The 20,916-nt window shown below is 36.7% G+C and overlaps 1 protein-coding gene across 1 annotated transcript in view; it reads right to left on the bottom strand.

Annotated features, from left to right (window-relative positions):
- Nucleotides 1-1,061: 1,061 nt before the first annotated feature.
- LOC114280143 (40S ribosomal protein S27) overlaps nucleotides 1,062-20,916 on the bottom strand; it is a 29,907-nt gene continuing 10,052 nt past the window's right edge. The window contains exons 2-3 of the mRNA XM_028222485.2: nucleotides 13,158-13,516; nucleotides 1,062-3,203 (exon numbers count right to left, since the gene is read on the bottom strand). Coding sequence (XP_028078286.2) covers nucleotides 1,278-3,203; nucleotides 13,158-13,516 — 2,285 coding nt within the window. The 3' untranslated portion in view covers nucleotides 1,062-1,277. The remainder of the gene's footprint in view (nucleotides 3,204-13,157; nucleotides 13,517-20,916) is intronic.

Below are 20,916 nucleotides of genomic sequence, written 5' to 3'. Positions count from 1 at the left end.
AATATAATGACTTTTGTGCATAGATGTAAATTTTTTACTTTCTTTAAAATACAAATTTAATCTATGCACAGGTGAAAATCAAATATAAAATTTTTTTTATTTCCTTTAAAAAAAATATAAACCCGCTTGGTTAATAAAATTAAATTAAAAGTCATTATTTATATATATATATATTTTTTTTGAAATGAAGATTGTTTTTGAAAATTTTAAAAATATATGATTTTTATGTGTTTATTTTATCAAATTAATTTTTATATTTAAAAAATAATAATTTGAAAACATAACTAAACATCATAATTAGTTTTTATTTATTTTAAATTTTTATTAAATATATTTAATATTAATCTCATTTTAAAGGTATATTTTCAATGATATTAAGTTATAAAATTAAAAATTAAAAATTATATATATTATGAAAATAAAATGAAAAATATTAAAATAATTTTTCTAATTTTTTATTAGAAGAGAGAGAGAGAGAGAGTGTGTGTGTGTGTGTGTGTGTGTGTGTGTGTGTGTGTGTGTGTGTGTGTGTGTGTGTGGTGGGATGTGACCCATGCGTGCAGTGAGGGAGAGAGAAGGATCAGAGAAAAAGAGAATGATTCAGAGTGTGGGTATGTTTTGAAATTTTTTTGTTTAAAGAAACAAATTAAACCATGCATTTTTTGTAAGGTGACGTGGCTCTATTTTGAACCGTCACCCAGATGAACAACTGGAAAGAGTGGCTGGAGAGATCCGGACTCGCTTTTAGGACCATCAGAACAGGACACTGACCATATCTTAATCCGCATCAATAAAGCAATACAGATGTGGACGGAAGAAGAGAACGTTACCAGCATAGCATCCTAGTAGAGTGTATTTTGTTTTTTGTTTTTTTTCCCCCCTCGAAAGTAAACATTGAATCAGTGCATTTTCATTCTGTCAAATAAAGTGCTTACTATTCACAAACTGATCATACACAAAATTATTAATAATTATTATTATAAAAAAATATGAATTTAAAAAAAAAAAAAAAAAGTTCATACAATCCACGTATATACACCTCATCATCAAACGCCTGAGACTTGGTACAATACTCTTAAGATCAAATACCTTCGAGAGTAAACATAAACTTGTAGCAACATCATGATCACAGGATGGTCAAAAGAAAAGGGTAATGATTTGAAGTTCATCCTTTTGGTGTCAAAATAGATAACCATTACTAGAGAACAAAACAATAAACATCTTTTAGGCCAGTACTGTATACAGATATACGGTTAATGTTATAGACAAAAGCAGCCTTATATGAGACTTTCATACCTTTCTTGCTTGTTGCATATAGAAAAATCCTGCAGGGCTTCACCATCCACATGTGAAGACATCTCTCTTACATCGTAACCATCCCAATCCACTAGAAGACTGTCACTAGTCGCAGGACAGTTTTGGTCTCCATCTTCCACAAGAATTAAGTTACTTTGCTCACCAATTACAGTATTATCTCTTTGCTGGACACACGGAGCTTCAACCTCAAATTCAGGAATGCTAGACAAAAGGCCTCCAAGAGGGGACTTGATTCTGGAAGTTTCCCAGGAAGCAAATTTCACATCCAGGATAGGAAGTTCAAAATCCAATACACAAGAAATGGATGGATATTCGAAAATATTTTGCAACACATCTTTTTTAGACCCTTCTACTACATCTGTAGCACCCGCAACAGCACCTCCATGGAAAGCATCAGAGCTGCTGCTAGTCTCACTTTGAAGGAACTGTCTCAGAATGTCAGTTTTCTCAGAAACAGGAATATTAATTCCATTGCTAGCTTCCTCTCTGCCAGTTGACACAGCTGTCTGACAATCATCTGTTTGTGCTAGTACCCCATGTTCAGCTTGAGAAGTGAGACAGTTAGCACTAGTGCCCAGAGAACTGCAACTAGCATTCCCTTTATGCAACTGGTCGTGTCCATGAACTCCTTGAGATGTTTCCTTGAAGCAGTCATCATCCGGATTTCCCATCACTTGCCCCATACCCAGTATTGAAGGAGAGCTGCTGCAGGTCGAAATTGAATCATTCATGCACTGTCCATTAGATTCATAGGAAAAGATGGGGGGAACTACAGGTTCATCGCTTCGAGCACCAAGTGAGGTTACTTCTCCTTCATCACCATTTTCCTCAATTGTAAAATCAGGAGCTTTAACTGCAAGTGTTTGGGTATAATCAGAAGGCTGGACACTAGACGTAGATAAAAAGCCAGCAAGTGCAGCAGCTAGAGCATCGTCAATTGACAAAGCTTGCTTCATTTTTTCTTGTGGACGATCATCTAATGGTTCCACAGCATCATTGTTTTCCTCATCATCACCACATGAGAACTCTGGGGCAGTGACCACAAGACTTGGGAGAAACTGAGTATCATTCACTGAAACAGAAATATCTTCAGGTGGATTAGATAACTCATCACAAGGGATATCCTTCTTTTCCAATTCAAATGCCTCCCAAACAGAACAATCACTTCCCTCATTACAGAAGGAGACAGAATTGGATCCGTTGCATAAAAATGCAGAAGCAGAAATTCTTGCACCAGAACGCGACCCAGAGTACTGGAAATTCTTGGTGAGCATGTCCATTTTCTGCTCTACCCGCTGGAGCCTTGCCTCCATGCTACTTATGGGCTTTAGCATGTTTTCTTCGAACCTCAAGCAGACATCTTCTATTCTGCTTACTCGAGAAACAATCTGTTCCAGGACTCTCTCAAAGTGATCATTTGGCACATTATTTTTGGCAACAGGATCATGTCTTTGATCTGAAACTTGTGCCAGAATTGGGAATTGAGGCTTGGGTTCAGTCACTTCCAGCAATTTCACATTCTGCTGAGCAGCGATGCTTTCTTCCTGGTGAATTTTATCTACGATATTATTTGAATCAGTTACTCTTGACCCAAGTTCCATGGACTCTCCTTTTTCTGTTGTATCAGAATATTCATCTGCTCTTCTGTTAATTCCAGTTTTAGACAGTTGCAAAAGTGTAGGGGCAAGCATGGCCATAAGAGAACTTCCAGCATAGTTTCCCACCTGAGGAGCCTGAGTTTCTGAATCAGCTGGCTCAACAATGTCAGCAAATACATAAATCTCATCAACATATAGGCAACCTTTACTTTCAAGTGATAGCAAACGAAGTGTAAGGGATATGCAAGCATCTGCATCAGCAATCTCTGCTGTAGCCTCATAAAAATCCTGAAGAAAATTTTCAGTCAAATAGACATAAATAAAGAATTTGTATGTGCATGCGTGTGTTCGTGTGTCAGTGGTACCCTCACTTAATTACAATGCCCTGTTTGGTAGCACATGAGTCAACTTAACTTACTTGCTTAAAAAAAATTAATGGTGTTTGGTTGCAATTTTAAATTATCAATAATTTATTTGACTTTTCAACTTATATGGTCAATAAAGTGAGATTTTCTCAAGCTAAAAATTGTAATCTTAAATATGTATGGACAAAAAGGCCAAATACTTTGTCTTAATTGTTACTTGGGTTATTTACGCAGAGACCCTATAAACTACTGAGAAACATCACTTTGACCTCCTCCTAAACTATAAAAAGCGTACAAATAAACCCCCTAAACTATTGAGAAGTATCACTTTAATCCCTAAACTACATCCGTGTTTTTCACTTTGACCCCTTCCTTTTCTGCATCATGAGTTAAAACAAACTTTTGACATTTTTTAAACGAAAATACCCGTCAACACTCTATATATTTACAATGCCGTTATTATTGTTTTTAATTTTTTTATATATAAGCATTCATCAACTATTTTTTTTTTTTTAAATATTCGTTGTAAATATATTTTTGTAAAAAGAATATTTATAAATAAAAAAAAACAATAATAAAACAAAAAAAAAAACTCATATTATATATATATATATATATATGTTAGTTTGATGAATGTTTATCATGAAGTTCACGCATCCCAAACATCTCCTTCCAGTATTATTCTCTGTGAATGCAGTTCTTGAAAGAGCTCTCATGCCACACTAGTAGTACACATCACTCAAGTTTTGTGATTGCTGGCTACGGATGTGATTTCCTTCTTGTTTGAGCTTGTGTTACTACCGGATGCTATTTGTTTAGTGTTTGATGAATTATGGAGAGGAAGAGGTTTTGGGAGAAGGATTGGCAGAAAATTGAGACGAAGTGTTGTTGGGTGTGTTATTTAGTGTTAAAGAGCATATTCATCTAAAAAATGTTGAAAGTTTGGTTTAACTCACTATAACGTAAGGGGCTACAGACACAGGTATGGACACGGACACAGGACATGGCCATTTCTAAACAGGCATGACAGGGAACACGGCAAATTTTTATACATATATTTTTATTTGTTAACAAAAACTAACATAATACTTAGAAAATATGAGGAAGAAGAACTCCGAAAATATGAGGAAGAAGGAATATATTTATGTTATATTCAAAACTTCTTATTTTACAAGACCAAATGACACTCCTTATATAGGAGATATTACAAACATCATTATAACCCATTATATGCCACTTACATATTATATATTACCACTATCTACCACTATCATATTATATACATGCCACTATCTACCACCAACACCACTATCATATTCTATACATGCCACTATCTACCACCAACACCACTATCATATTCTATACATGCCACTATCTACCACCAACACCACTATCATATGCCACTATCTTATTATATGCATTAACACAAATTTCCAGCACTCCCCCTCAAGCTGGTTTGAAGATATCTTCCATAGCCAGCTTGCTAGTCAGCTTATCAAATTGCTTCTTGTGTAGTCCCTTCGTAAGCACATCAGCTAATTGTTCACCTGTTGGAAGGTAGGTCATACAGATTATGCCAGCATTGATTTTCTCCTTGATGAAATGTTTATCCACTTCTATATGTTTTGTGCGATCATGTAGAATTGGATTATGAGCTATAGATATAGCTGCTTTGTTGTCACAATAGACCTTCATAGGTGTCGGGTGAGAAAGCTTTAATTCTTCAAGAATTCTTTTAATCCACATTACTTCACAGATTCCATGGGCAACAGCTCTGAACTCTGCTTCTGCACTACTTCTAGCTACCACATTCTGTTTTTTACTCCGCCATGTAACTAGGTTCCCACCTACAAAGGAGCAGTATCCGGATGTTGATCTCCTGTCTGTAACACTTCCTGCCCAGTCTGCATCTGTGTATACTTCAACTTGAAGATGTCCATGTTTCTTGAACAGTAAGCCTCTCCCTGGAGTTCCTTTCAAATATCTTAAGATCTTATAAACGGCCTCAAAGTGCTCTGCCCCTGGTGAGTGCATGAACTGACTTACCATGCTGACTGCAAAGGCAATATCAGGCCGCGTATGAGACAAGTAAATCAATTTCCCGACAAGTCGCTGATATTGTTCCCTCTCTTTGACTTCTTCAGCCTTAGCAGCTTGTAACTTCAAGTTAGGCTCGATCGGAGTCTCCACCATCTTACAACCAAGCATACCTGTTTCTCCAAGGAGATCAAGAACATATTTTCTCTGATTAACGAATATACCTTCCTTGGATCTTGCAAATTCCATTCCGAGAAAATACTTGAGGGCTCCCAGATCCTTAATGTGAAATTCTTTTGCGAGTTTTTCTTTGAGGGCTGCTAACTCTGCTTCATCATTACCAGTTAAAATGATGTCATCAACATAAACAATCAAAATTGCAATTTTACTGTTTTTTGAATGTTTATAAAACATTGTGTGATCTGCTTGACTCTGCGAGAAGCCACAACTGATAACTGCCTTCCCAAAGCGTTCAAACCACGCTCTTGGTGATTGTTTGAGTCCGTATAATGACTTGTTCAATCTGCATACTCTGTCGCTTCCAAGTCTCTGCTCAAATCCCGGCGGTAGGCTCATGAACACCTCCTCTTCAAGATCACCATTGAGAAATGCATTTTTAATGTCAAGTTGATGTAGAGGCCAATCTGAATTTACTGCAAGAGATAACAGTACTCTGATGGAATTTATTTTAGCAACAGGAGCAAACGTCTCCTGATAGTCGATCCCATAAGTTTGAGTGAAACCTTTAGCCACCAGTCTCGCCTTGTATCTCTCAACGCTTCCATCTGCGTTACATTTTATCGTAAACACCCATTTACACCCAACTGTTTTCTTGTCTTTGGGTAGATCAACTATCTCCCAAGTACCACTTCTCCTTAAAGCATTCATCTCCTCCATGACTGCTAATTTCCAATTCGGATCATCCAATGCTTCCTGTATATTCCTTGGAACAAACAAGTGTGAAATCCTAGATGTGAAAGCTCTATGGTTTTTAGACAGTCTTTGATAGGAGAGGTAATTTGCAATAGGATGTTTAATGCAATTTCGGACACCTTTCCTTATTGCTATAGGAACATCAAGGTCGGAAATAGAAGGAATAGGATTACCTAAAATTTCGATGCCAGAACTCGGGTGGACATTCGGGTCATTAGGATGGACATTCGGGTCATTATTCCTCAGATGAAATCGCTTCCTAGTATAAACCTGAAGCTCAGGATTTAGATCATTTTGTAGTACTTCTCCCCCTAAACAAGAATCTTCTTGACTAGGCACTATAGAACTTGGTTCTCCTAAGTGATCATTATCAGACAGATGTGGTTTTTGTGTAGGATAAATGACATTGGGGAGCGGGATAGAAATATCCCAAAAACGGTCTTCTACTCCACTTGTCTCCCCCTGAAGAGAAGTGTTGGGGAAATAGGATTTTGTTTCCACAAATGACACATCCATACTCACATGAAATTTCTTGGTTTGAGGATCGAAACACTTATACCCCTTTTTGTTTGAGGAATAACCCAAAAAAACACATTTTATAGCACGGGGGTCAAGTTTTGAACGAAATTGACTAGGAACATGAACATAGGCAGTACATCCAAAAACTTTGGCGGGTAAATCAGAAAACAACCTCGTGTTAGGAAAAAAAGTTTTGAGACAATCGAAAGGTGTTTTGTATGTTAACACCTTTGTAGGCATCCTGTTTATCAAATAAGAGGCTGTTAAAATTGCTTCACCCCATAAATATTTAGGAACATGCATGTAAAACATTATAGCACGTGCTACTTCAAGTAGATGTTTATTTTTTCGTTCTGCAATGCCATTTTGTTGAGGGGTATCCCGACATGTAGATTGATGAAAAATCCCATTTTTTTCCAAAAACTCACCCAACTGCTCATTGAAATATTCTGTTCCATTATCAGAATGTAAAATACCAATTTTGGTTTGAAATTGGTTTTCAATCATATTGTAAAAATTTGTGAATAAATTTTTCACATCAGATTTTTTATTCATCAAATAAATCCAACATAAGCGGGTATGGTCATCAATAAATGTAACAACCCATCTTTTACCAGAAAGAGTAGTGATTTTAGAAGGGCCCCAAACATCACTATGAATCAAATAAAAAGGTTTGGAAGCCTGGTAAGGTTTTGGCAAATAAGTAGAGCGATGAAATTTTACAAAAATGCAACTTTCACAATGAAAAGAAGAACAATCAATCCCTTTAAATAATTCTGGAAATAAATGTTTCAGATAAAGAAAACTAGGATGTCCTAGCCTATAGTGCCATAGCATTATTTTTTCTCGAACAGAGATTGAACTAGTACTATTAAAGCTCTGAGCTTTTTTATTACTAACAGGTACTTCATCAAAGTAGTAAAGACCTTCAAGCATCCTAGCACGCCCAATCATCATCCCCGAGTTCTGGTCCTGAAATTCACAATGGGATTCAAAAAATGTAACACGACAATTAGAATCCTTAGATAGTTTACTGACAGACAAAAGGTTACAGGCTAAGTTGGGGACGTGAAGAACAGCATTGAGATTAATTTTCTCAGTTAGTTTAATAAATCCTTTTCCTGCAATAGGTGAAAAACTACCATCGGCTATTCTGATTTTGTCATGACCAGAACAAGGGAAATAGGTACTAAATAAATGGGAAAAACTAGTCATGTGATCGGAGGCACCGGAATCTATGATCCACGGAGAGAAGTTTAGGCAAGAGAAGGCTTTAGGATTTCTACCTGTTTGTGCCAACAAAACACTAGGAGTACCGGATGAGGAGTTGGATTTTATCAGCTTTAAGAGTTGATCAATCTGCTCTTTGTTGAAGGGACCTGAATCGGCTTCATTAGCGGTAGGAAAGCCACAATTCTTCTCTCCTTGTTTGCTGCTTTTCCAGTTGACAGGTTTGCCATGGATCTTCCAACACGTTTCGCGTGTATGGCGAGGCTTGTTGCAAAAATCACACCAAACCCGTGGCTTATCATCAAACCTGCGCTGGTAATTTGCAGCCTTGTTGGCCGCAGCATCGCTAATTAAAGCAGAAATTTCAATTGATTCACCAGTACCTTTTTTCTTAAGCATGACGCTCCTTCGGCTCTCTTCCCTTCTGACTTCGGCAAATACTTCGCCAATGGATGGGAGAGGAGGTCTGCCAATAATTCTTCCTCGCACTTCATCGAACTCAATGTTGAGGCCGGCAAGAAACTTGTAAATACGGCTGTCTTCCACAGTTTTCTTGTGGTGGTTGCAGTCGTCAACCGATTTCCATTCGTATGTGTTGAAGATGTCAAGATCCTGCCACAACCTTTTCAACGAATTGAAATATTTGGTGACGGAATCATCTCCTTGACGAATCTCTCCCAACTTCAAAGTTAATTCGAAAACTTGAGATTGATTTCCTAGGTCAGAATACATCTGACTAACATTATCCCACAATTCTTGTGCAGTAGGATAGCACATGTAATTAGAGCTTATATCCTCCTCCATGGAATTGACCAACCATGTCATAACCATGGAGTTTTCAGCGTCCCAACTGTCGAACAGCGGATCATTAACAGCAGGAGCCTTCTTGTCACCAGTGATGTAACCGATCTTTCCTTGCCCACGGATATACATCCGGACAGATTGTGACCAGCGGAGAAAATTATCACCATTTAGGCGGATGGTGGTGATTTGGACAGAGTGGGAGTTGGACGTTTTCACCGGAATGGCAGCGGCAGGGGTTGAAGTGGTTTCTGACGTGACTTCCGACATGGCTATGACGGTTTTAGGGCTGCTGTGTTTTTTGTAGCTCTGATACCAACTTAGAAAATATGAGGAAGAAGAACTCCGAAAATATGAGGAAGAAGGAATATATTTATGTTATATTCAAAACTTCTTATTTTACAAGACCAAATGACACTCCTTATATAGGAGATATTACAAACATCATTATAACCCATTATATGCCACTTACATATTATATATTACCACTATCTACCACTATCATATTATATACATGTCACTATCTACCACCAACACCACTATCATATTCTATACATGCCACTATCTACCACCAACACCACTATCATATTCTATACATGCCACTATCTACCACCAACACCACTATCATATGCCACTATCTTATTATATGCATTAACACAAATTTCCAGCAATAATAACATTAATTCAATAAATATAATATATAAATAAATACACATAAATTTATAAAGGCAATATAAATATACAATTTACAATATATATAAATTAAAATAGATATATATAATCTATAAAGGCTATATAATATTCTACGTTATATATATGTATATATATATATGACTCAAAGCTTCTAGAAAGAGAGAGAGAGATAGGCAAAGTGACAAAGAGATAAAAACATTGAAACTTGATCGAAGGCATCAAAGGTCATCGAAGCTCGTCGTAGGTCGACTGAAGGTCGAAGCTTAAAGCTCGGAGCCTCGAAGGTCGTCGAGTTCGTCGTCTCATCTGATTAGGGCAAATACTAGGTCACTCCTCTCTTCTCTCTTTCTTCTCTTCCGTGTCCCTTGCCGTGTCCCACTATGTCCCACACCCAAAAAAAAAAAAAAAGGGACGCCCCAAATGGCGTGTCCCCGTTTCCAACATTGCTATGGCACTGAGTTTGTCGTGTCCGTGATTTTTTAAAATAAAAAAAATAATAAAACAAAAAACAAAAAAACCCATTATATATATATTAGTTAGTTTGATGAATGCTTATCATGAAGTTCATGCATCCCAAACATCTTCCAGTATTATTCTCTGTGAATGCAGTTCTCAAGAGCTCTCATGCCACACTAGTAGTACACATCACTCAAGTTTTGTGATTGCTGGCTATTGGATGTGATTTCCTTCTTGTTTGAGCTTGTGTTACTACTGGATGCTATTTGTTTAGTGTTTGATGAATTATGGAGAGGAAGAGGTTTTAGGAGAAGGACTGGCAGAAAATTGAGACAAAGTGTTGTTGGGTGTGTTATATAGTGTTAAAGAGTATATTCATCTAAAAAATATCAAAAGTTTGGTTTAACTCACTGTAACATAAGGGGCTACGAACACAGGTATGGACACGGACACGGACACAAGACATGGCCATTTCCAAAAAATGGGAACACAAGCACGACAGGGGACACAGCAAATTTTTATATATATATTTTTATTTGTTAACAAAAACTAACATAATAACATTAATTCAATAAATATAATATATAAATAAATACACATAAAGTTATAAAGGCAATATATAATATATAAATTAAAATAGATACATATATATATATATATATAATTTATAAAGGCTATATAATATTCTAGGTTATATATATGTATATATATGAATCAGAGCTTGAAGAGAGAGAGATAGGCTAAGTGAGAGAGAGATAGAGACATTGAAACTCGATCGAAGGCACTAAAGGTCATCGGAGCTCGTCGTAGGTCGATCGAAGGTCGAAGCTCGGAGCCTCAAAGGTCATCGACTTCATCATCTTATCTAGTTAGGGCAAATACCAGGTCACTCCTCTCTACTCTCTTTATTCTCTTCCCAGTCCTTTGTCGTGTCCCGCTATGTCCCACACCCAAAAAACAAAAAGGGACGCGCCAAATGGTGTGTCCCCATTTCCAACATTGCTACGGCACTGAGTTTGCCGTGTCCGTGCTTCATAGGCAAAGGGTCCAAAGTGAAACATACCAATAGTTTAGGGGGTCTATTTGTACGCTTTTATAGTTTAGTGGATCAAAGTGAAATTTATCAATAGTTTAGGGAGTCCATTTGTACGCTTTTATAGTTTAGCCTCCAAGTGATACTTGTCAATAGTGGGGTCTCCATGTAAATAACCCTTATAACTTTTGAGAGCATTACTCGATATTTTACTCAACAAAAAAGTAATTTGACAGCTTATTTAACCAAACAAGTATAACTTTTTTCATAGATTATCAAAAGCTGCACCAAACAAATTTGCAACTTAATTTGATTTTTTAAAGCTAATAATCGAACAAGCTATAATCATAAAACCTAACTTAAGAGTGATACCAAACAGGGCCTATAAAGCCTACACCATTATGGTGAAATCATCTAAAACTTGAATTGCATAAAATCAGCATTGGTTGGAGAGTTATTTCGTTTTAATTCCCGATGCCATGCACTTCAATAATTCAAGTGCAACAACCACCAAAGAAGGGAATGAAAATATGGACAGGACAAAATAACAACACGTGGACAATCAGTAAATGCACATCTCCTCTCACGTCAATACTCCCTGGAATGGTGAAGTGACCAATAAAAGCACACCAAGTCCACATAACAGGGAATAGCATGCACCATATTTGCCAATGTGCCACATGGTTGTCAAAATCTTACAATCCATGATTTGATTCATACAATTTGATACGATTTTCAAGCAAAATGATTTGATTCATGCAATTGAATCTTAAATTGAATGAATCTTATGATTCATTGCAATTTATTACGATTCATTGCGATACCAATGATTCAAATTTGTTTGCATAATGCATGAAACAACATTGTTTTCGCAAAATGAAAAAGAAATCAACTAATTGTATTGATATATGTGTGGTTTTATTTGTATATACATATATACAATTTAGTTCTATTGATATTTAATTCATTTTAAACCTAGGACGCATGGATACAAAAAAGAATACGGATATGAGATACAAATACGATGATACGACAAAACTTAAAAAAATAGGATACGGGAACAGCTACGATATGTTTGTAAAAAAAACTATATTTTTTAAATTATTAGTAGCGAGTCACACATAAGCTAAAGAATGTTGAGAAACTACACTGTAATTTTATAACGCAAAATACTAAGAATTAGGTATTAATTTAAGTCAATAGTTTGTTTACTTCTTAGATTTTCAATAGGTCTTGCAAATATTTCATTTTAATATCAAGTCTATCTATTATGTTTATATTACAATAATAGAGCAATCCACTACTTGTCCCTGTGCTTTTTTCTTTTAAAAAATGTTGTATTCAAGTTTACTTGCTTATTTATTTATTCATATTTAATTTTAGTATTGTTATATTCTCTTGTTAATCTTTACTTTCTATGCAGTTATAGAGGACATGCATGAAACAATAAGAATACATCAATTTGACAAATTCTATAACTTCAACTCACTATGTTCTCCTTATCAAATAACTAAACAAAGTACTAGAAAAATATTCTTGTATTTATCCTTGCAATTATTTCTATTATAATGATATACAAGAAATGCAAGAATTTTAATTTCGTAAAAGAAGTAATGACTTGGGAGTGTCTAATATTTCAAAATTAAGTTTTCGATACTCCAAAATTAATGAAAAATTAATTAAGAAGTATCCGATACTTTTAATAAGTATCTGATACATATCAACAAGTATCCAAGGAATATTGGTATCCAATACGGATACGTCAATCCTTTTGAAGTATCCGTGCTTCATAATTATAAATACTAAAATGTATATTTTTATATGCATATACATATATAAAATTATATATTATGCTAAATAAAGTGAATCTTACAATTTACGATTTGATACGATTCATAACTCACTATTTTAGTAAAACATTCGATTTGCTAGTTGACAACAATGATGTGCCATATAATCGTAGTCAAGCAATGCCAATTACTGATTACCAGCAAGACTTAATTACCCACTTTATTGCACTAGAGAATAGAGCATTCACTGGAGACGAGCAAGACCACGCCAGAAAATACATCAAAAGGATGGTGCATAAATGAGAAAGAAGATTTAAGACTAAAGTATCAAGGAAACAGGATATCAATAGCTTCAATGAGTCAGGACTTGAAGAAACCATAATACCTGAATGCTTGTTCCTAGGATGACATCAATCTTTTTGGGCATTGAAGTGTTTTGGTTATCTTGCAATGAAAGATCAGGGACTTTCACCTTTACCCAGTCATCTTCATTGGAGGCAAACTTCCCATCATCATTGCATTTATCTTTAGCCAGTTCTCCAGCAGACCCATCTGGCTGTGCATCAGCAGGTTCTTCAGTATTAGTTGGATGGAGTACTTTACCATCTCTGGCAGCAATGCCGCAGCGAACTGTACAGAGATACTCATTGCCACCATGCAGTGAAGGTGCAAAATAAATCTCAAAGACTCGAGCTGTACTTCGGATATAGACCTGCCGGACCTCATGCTTTTGTGTGAAACTTACTGAAGTTGTGGAAACTCGAATTAGTTACTCAAAAGAACAATGGTATTGAGTAACTTGGAAATTTTAGTTAAGAAAGACAGCTTTGCATTGGAAAAACGTGGTTTGGGAGAAAAAAAATACTTGCCATCACCCACAAAAGTAAGACACAAATTCAGTTCTAAATTTGCAAAGAATCCAAACTACCTTTAAGCCCAAGTTTCTTAAAATATATACATGTGTATATATATTTTTAAGATAAATTACGCTAACCTCCCCTGAGATTTAGTACCCTGAGGTTTTGGAAATTATGTTCCCCTCCATATGATCTACATTTGCATTACAATTTTCCCCCTCCACTAGTCAACTTTTTGGTCAACCAACAAATTAGCCCAACCTTAGCAGTTACATTTTCTAAAATGCTTATTTTAACCCTAACTTGCCATCACCCACAAAAGTAAGACACAAATTCAGTTCTAAATTTGCAAAGAATCCAAACTACCTTTAAGCCCAAGTTTCTTAAAATATATACATGTGTATATATATTTTTAGGATAAATTACACTAACCTCCCCTGAGATTTAGTACCCTGAGGTTTTGGAAATTATGTTCCCCTCCCTATGATCTACATTTGCATTACAATTTTCCCCCTCCACTAGTCAACTTTTTGGTCAACCAACAAATTAGCCCAACCTTAGCAGTTACATTTTCTAAAATGCTTATTTTAACCCTAACTCCATCATTATAGCATCATTGACTCTCTGGATACCACCACCACTGGTTTGTAATAAGTTTCGTAAAGGCAACCTGATCAGCCCCTTCACTGTTTGGTCCCAACACCAGTTCAAGCAAGCGAGCTTGTCTCTCTATCGCTACATATCTTCGCATTCCATTGGAAATTTTTTTTTTTTTTTTTGTACTTACTGAATCATTAATTGATGAGATTTGGGAAACGATACCTTCCACCTCTGTTCTGTTTTGGGCTTTTGAAATCCATACAATGGTCTTATCACCACCAAGTCCCCTCCCTCTACCTTCCAAATTGGATGTCATGAGGGTCTTGTTATTTCATTACATAAAAATTTATATGTATACATCTATATATACACATAGTACAGACATATATATAGATAAACCAAACCAACCCATTTGGTGGGACTTAAGGCTTGGTTTGGTTTATCTATATATATGTCTGTACTATGTGTATATATATGGGATTTGAGAGTTTTGGTTGATGAAAGGTGATAATTTGCTAGTAGTGGTTGATGGTGATGTGGGGAGTAACTTTGATTTTGCGATTTATTGAGTGATGGGTGATTTGAATCACAAAGGGATACTCCAGATGAATTGTAGTATGATTAAATATGTTATCGAGGGCAGTGGCTCATTTTGATTTGTGATTTATTTGGGAGTTTTGGATTAATCCGGGGATGTAAAAAAAATCTACCATTCCCCTCGAAGACTTCAGATAAATTGAAGTGTGATTAAATCTGTTTTTCTTTTCCTTTTTTTTCTTTTTTTCTTTTTCTTCTTTTTTTTTTTTTTTTTGTTGAATTTGATTGAATCAAAGTGGGCTTGCAACTTTCAGAGTCGAGGAGATTAGGCATCCATCTGCCAATTGTGGTTTCCAAGTATAAAAATGTGTACGTTAATCAAATTTCTCATTGGGCACCACTACAGTTGGTTTTAACCATCAACGTAAATATGAGTTCAAAGGTGAGAAGGAGGAGGAAAATAGGTAAATGATAAAAAGGTTAAAAGGCCTCATTCAACTATTTTTGTTGACCTCGTTATTGACAAACACTAACAAGGGGTGTCAATGTAATCCCCAGGGCGTGAGGAGGTAATCTATGCTAAGAGATTGAATCACCAGATGTCCATTGTGTTTTGTTGCATCATTTTGTGGAGATTGAATAACTAAATGCACCTCATCTTTGTCATTTGGGGGTTTCTCAGGGTCTACATCTTGTAACAAATGGGGCGCATGTTTCTAGAACAAGTTTTCATGGCACTTTTGAGCACAAGTTTCGTCACACGATTTTGAGAAAATTGAATCACTAGATGCACATCGGGTTTCGCATTTGAGTGTTTCTTAGGGTCTACTTCTATCCTGTCAGAAATGAGGAGCATGTTTCTGAAACGCATTTTCGTGCCACTTTTGAGCACAAAATCCGTTGCATGATTTTGAGAAGACAGAATCATTAGGTAGGGTGCATTGAAAGCAAATCTCATGGGGTGTAATTTAACCATATATTTATAAACCTATGTGTTGAATTTGTTGTAGAAACATGGGGTGTAATTTAACCATATATTTATAAACCTATGTGTTGAATTTGTTGTAGAAACAGAAAGAACCAACTTCAAATATGTATTCCCTCTTATCAACTTAATTTCCTATTCTAAGAATTCATAAATATGTAACGAGGGAAAAAAGAAAGAAACAAAAGAAAAAATAAATAACAAACAAACAAACTTTCATCAAAACAATAATGCTAGAATGGCTCTCTTTTTACCATATTTTGCATACCACCTTATGTGGCCCACTCACACTAGTTAAATACTAATGACATTTATGTGGGACCTAATGTTTTCAACAAGTATGTGTGCGCCATAGATGTTCGCATGCAAAATATGGTAAAGAGAAGATGGTCATCCTAACATTATTGTCATCAAAAAATGGATGCAGCTAATAACAAAAATATAAGTTTAATCTCTTCTACAAGCTCAAATTACAAGGACGAGAATTTGGATGAAAGAAACCTACAAAGCCAACGAAAAGGAAAATTATTCCAAAATATGTTTGTTAACACCCAAAAACCAAATACTTGCTTTAATCGTCATGAAGAGTTGGAGGAAATGAATGAGAGCAAGGACCATAAACCATTATATAAAGATATCATGGCCACAACAATGAATTAAAGCTTTCAAACAAATATTAAATAGCAAAACAAGATCATGGCACAGCCATAGATTGGTTGGAAGCCAATCATCGGATTTGGAAATCCAAAGTGAAGCTTGTGGGTCCAAAGAATTTTTGGCCCAATAAATGTCCTTGGTAGTTTATTATTATTATTATTATTATTTAGTTAAGAATTAAATAATTATTAGTTAGTTATTTTGTTATGTTTCCAAATACTATAGGATTTGTTTGACTAATTCATTTTAAGGTTTTGGCCTATATCCTATGAAGGTCTTGACACATCTCCAAAGGTCATGTACGACTATCTAACATGTGTCGAACACAGACACGCATAGGACACGCTCCAGACATGCTAAAAAGAGTCAGACATGCTAGGACACTTAGGACACACTATGGACATGCTACAAACACGTAGGGACACGCTGAGGATTTTTTTTCAATAAAAAATAAAATTTTTAATTTTTTACTAAAATAACATACCTAAAGTTAAAAAATTTGATAAAATTAAATATTTGACATAAGATATATCAAATATTTAAAAATATGACATATGATAAATATATAAAATTATATGTTTTACACGTGTCTCAACGTGTCGTGTCTTGCATTTTTTGAAAATTCAAATGTTCGCGTGTTCGTATCATGTCACATGTCCGTGCTTCTTAGCCTATATATGTAGGCTTTAAGCTCGTACTGAACAACTTTGATTAATGATACTGAGATTTTTTTTAAGGCTATTGCCATGTGAGTTTCTTTCCTGTCCTCATATTATGTTCATCATTTTGGTAGCATCGAAAGAGCTCCAATCAAACTTTGTTCCCTTCGTGAAACCGTCACTGTTGCAAATCGAAAATCTTCCAATTGCAATCAATTGAGTCGCATCCCTCCAACATCAACAGTAGCATTTGCCCCTCCGACTATCCCTTTGTCCCAACCCAATATTGTTGCAAACCAACCATCATCACTGGCGCCTTAGTCACCGAGCAACCAACCCTTTCATCTCCTTTTGTTGCAGCAACCAAGAAGCCTAGCGCATCGCAAGTTCTCTATTGAAGGAGAAAGAGACTATTGGGTTATTATCTTAACCCATTTTATTGTACACTCATGACCCAGCATTCGACCTCATCACTGGTTGGGATGAGTTTCGGATTTCTTTTTTTCCAATTTCCTCAAAGATGACTTTGGCAACAAATTTCCAGTTGCCACACTTTTGGCTGGGAATCCAATATCTACCAAGTAAGGCATTGTACTTGGCATTACTAACTACTAAAAAGAACGCAACCAAACAATTTTTGGATCCTACACTTAGGTTGATTGGCAAAATTCCCTGCGCCATCTACTTCTCACTTGTGAACCCTGCTATGGTAGCACTGATTGGGATGAGCTTAGATCTTCTTTTTTTTTCCCCAATTTCCTTAGAGATGACTTTGGCAACAAATTTACTATTGCCCGATTCTCCACTAGCACCCTGTTCATTAGTACTCCATCAAAATAAGCCTCGATATACAATGTGCCGAATCATTGCCAGAATCATTATCATGGATCACACTTGCTTCAGATTCCCTATTGAATATTTCCACTGTCTCATCTCCTTGGCCAACTTGGTTTTGTGGGTTTGCCTGGAATTTTTGAGGTAAGACAAACACCATATTAATGGCAAAGATCCAAAGCTGGATCATTACAAGCTCCTCTTGCTCCATCTCCTTCTAAGACTCCATGGAAGCTTCAGGTGTGTTTTTCTTGTCTTTCATCCTACTCCATTAGAACAATTGGTTCCAAACTCACGGGTAGTTTGCTCAGCCATCATAGCTTCGAACAAACCCTCCTTCATTTCAGCCAACCCTTCTATCTGGCTTGCAAATGAATCTTCTTCAGCTTCATCACTTTCTAGCAAAGCTTGTTCGAACCTTGCCATGCTACATTCTTCTAAGTTCTATGGCTTTCAATTTAGCATGAATCTCAACAACTATTCCCTCTTTACCTGGCTCAATTGAACATAGGATTGGGTTTTGAAGCATCCTTCTCTCCTTGGCCATTAGCATACTTGGCCAAGGGTATCTGTTAGATTTGCATAAAAGAAAGAAAAGGAAGAGAACTGTATATTATTCACTCTCATAAACCTATTAGGGTTACACATACTTATAATAAAAGACTAAAGGAACAAAAGACATAACTATCCTTAACTACCCTTATACAATAATACTTAACACTCCCCCTCAAGTTGGTGCAAAGATATCTCTCATGCCCAACTTGCAGCAAATAGGATGGAAAACTTTACTACTAAGACCCTTAGTAAAGACATCAGCCAATTGATTTGCAGACTTCACAAAAGGCATACATATGAAACCCTTATTCAATTTCTCCTTGATGAAATGTCTGTCAATCTCAATATGCTTGGTTCTATCATGCTGAACAGGATTGTGAGCAATACTAATGGCAGCTTTGTTGTCACAGTACAGTGTCAATGGTTCACTACAAACAAACCCAATATCATTCAACAAGGACTGGAGCCACATCAATTCACATGTACCATGCGCCATAGCCCTGTATTCTGCCTCTGCACTAGATCTGGACACCACTGTTTGTTTCTTACTACGCCATGTCACTAAATTTCCCCCCACAAATGCACAATAACCGGAGGTAGATCGCCTGTCATCTATAGAACCAGCCCAATCAGCATCTGTGAATGCCTCCAACCTCAAGTGACCATGATTGGAAAATAAAATCCCTTTTCCAGGAGCAGATTTAAGATACCTCAAAATACGATACACTGCATCCAAATGAGGGGCACGAGGCTCATGCATAAATTGACTCACTATCCCAACCGCATAGGCAATATCTGGACGAGTGTGGGATAAATATATAAGTCTTCCAACAAGTCGCTGGTACCTTTCCTTCTCCACAAGATCACCAACACCACTACAAAGATGGTGATTAGCCTCAATTGGAGAATCAGCAGGTCGGCAGCCTAACATGCCAGTTTCCTCAAGAAGATCTAGAATATACTTTCGCTGAGAAAGAAAGATGCCTTTGTCAGATCTGGCAACTTCAATCCCAAGAAAGTACCGCAATGAACCAAGGTCTTTGATCTCAAATTCCTTGGCCAACAGCATCTTAAGATGTGTCACTTCTTCCTCATCATTACCTGTCACAACTATGTCATCCACATACACTATAAGCACAGTTACCTTATTTGCGTGACGTTTGACAAACATTGTGTGATCTGCATTGCTTTGCTTATACCCGAACCTCAACATAGCCTTTAGGAATCTGTCAAACCAAGCCCGAGGAGATTGTTTTAAACCATATAACGCCTTTTTCAACCTACAAACTTTCCCAACTGTAGACTGAGATGAGAATCCTGGTGGTATATCCATATATACCTCCTCCTCCAAATCACCATGGAGAAATGCATTCTTCACGTCTAACTGCTGTAAAGGCCATCCCAAATTAGCTGCACATGAGAGAATAGCTCGAATGGAATTCATCTTCGCCACAGGAGCAAAGGTTTCTTGGTAATCAATTCCATATGTCTGAGTAAATCCCTTGGCCACTAACCGTGCTTTGTACCGTTCAATTGTTCCATCTGCTTTCTGCTTGATGGTGAACACCCATTTACACCCTACAGGCTTTTTTCCACTAGGAAGAGAAACCAACTCCCAAGTGTTATTCTTGCTTAGAGCTTGCATCTCTTCTACCATAGCTACTTTCCACTTAGGATCATTGATAGCTTCTGTCCAACCCTGGGGAATACATGCAGAAGACAAAGACGAAACAAAAGCACGATATGTAGAAGACAATGAATCGTATGACACAAATTTAGAAATGGGGTGTTGAGTACATGCCCTAACCCCCTTTCTAAGAGCAATAGGAAGACTCGAATCATTGACAACAGGACTCTCAACTACAGGTAGAGGGATAGACTGAGATGCATTACCTGGAACTGGCATGAGGGATGATGATGGGTTTGGTGGCACAAGAGATGCTTGCTCTTTCGGACGTCGAGAATAAGTCTTAAAATCAGCCCTGTCCAAACGACCACTAATGTCAGGCTCCACATCAAGAGAACTATTAGGCTCCCCCTCACCACAAATAATAGTCCGCTGACTAGGAAGGAAAAAAGACAACTCGTGTTGATAGGCCATCTCCTCATCTGCAATCTCATCCATACCACTACTCTCCCCCAGAGGAGATGGCGGAGGAGAAGGAAAGAAGGACACAGCTTCACGGAAAGTGACATCCATACTGACATACACTTTGCGAGTGTGAGGATCATAACATTTGTAACCCTTCTGAGTAGCAGAATAACCAATAAAGACACAACGCACAGCCTTAGGATCGAGTTTCCCACGAGTACGAGGTTGCAAATGAACAAAACAGACACACCCAAACACCCGAGGAGGAAGAGATGAGGTGGGATATGCGACAGGAAGCAGTTGAAGAGGAATCTGGAATTGGAGGACACTGGAAGGCATACGGTTGATAAGGTAAGCAGCGGTAAGAA

Source organism: Camellia sinensis, chromosome 5, assembly GCF_055761805.1.
Source record: "Camellia sinensis isolate YWXY chromosome 5, ASM5576180v1, whole genome shotgun sequence".
In the NCBI taxonomy this organism is placed as follows: Eukaryota; Viridiplantae; Streptophyta; class Magnoliopsida; order Ericales; family Theaceae; genus Camellia; species Camellia sinensis.
This window is presented reverse-complemented; position numbering and strand designations above follow the sequence as displayed.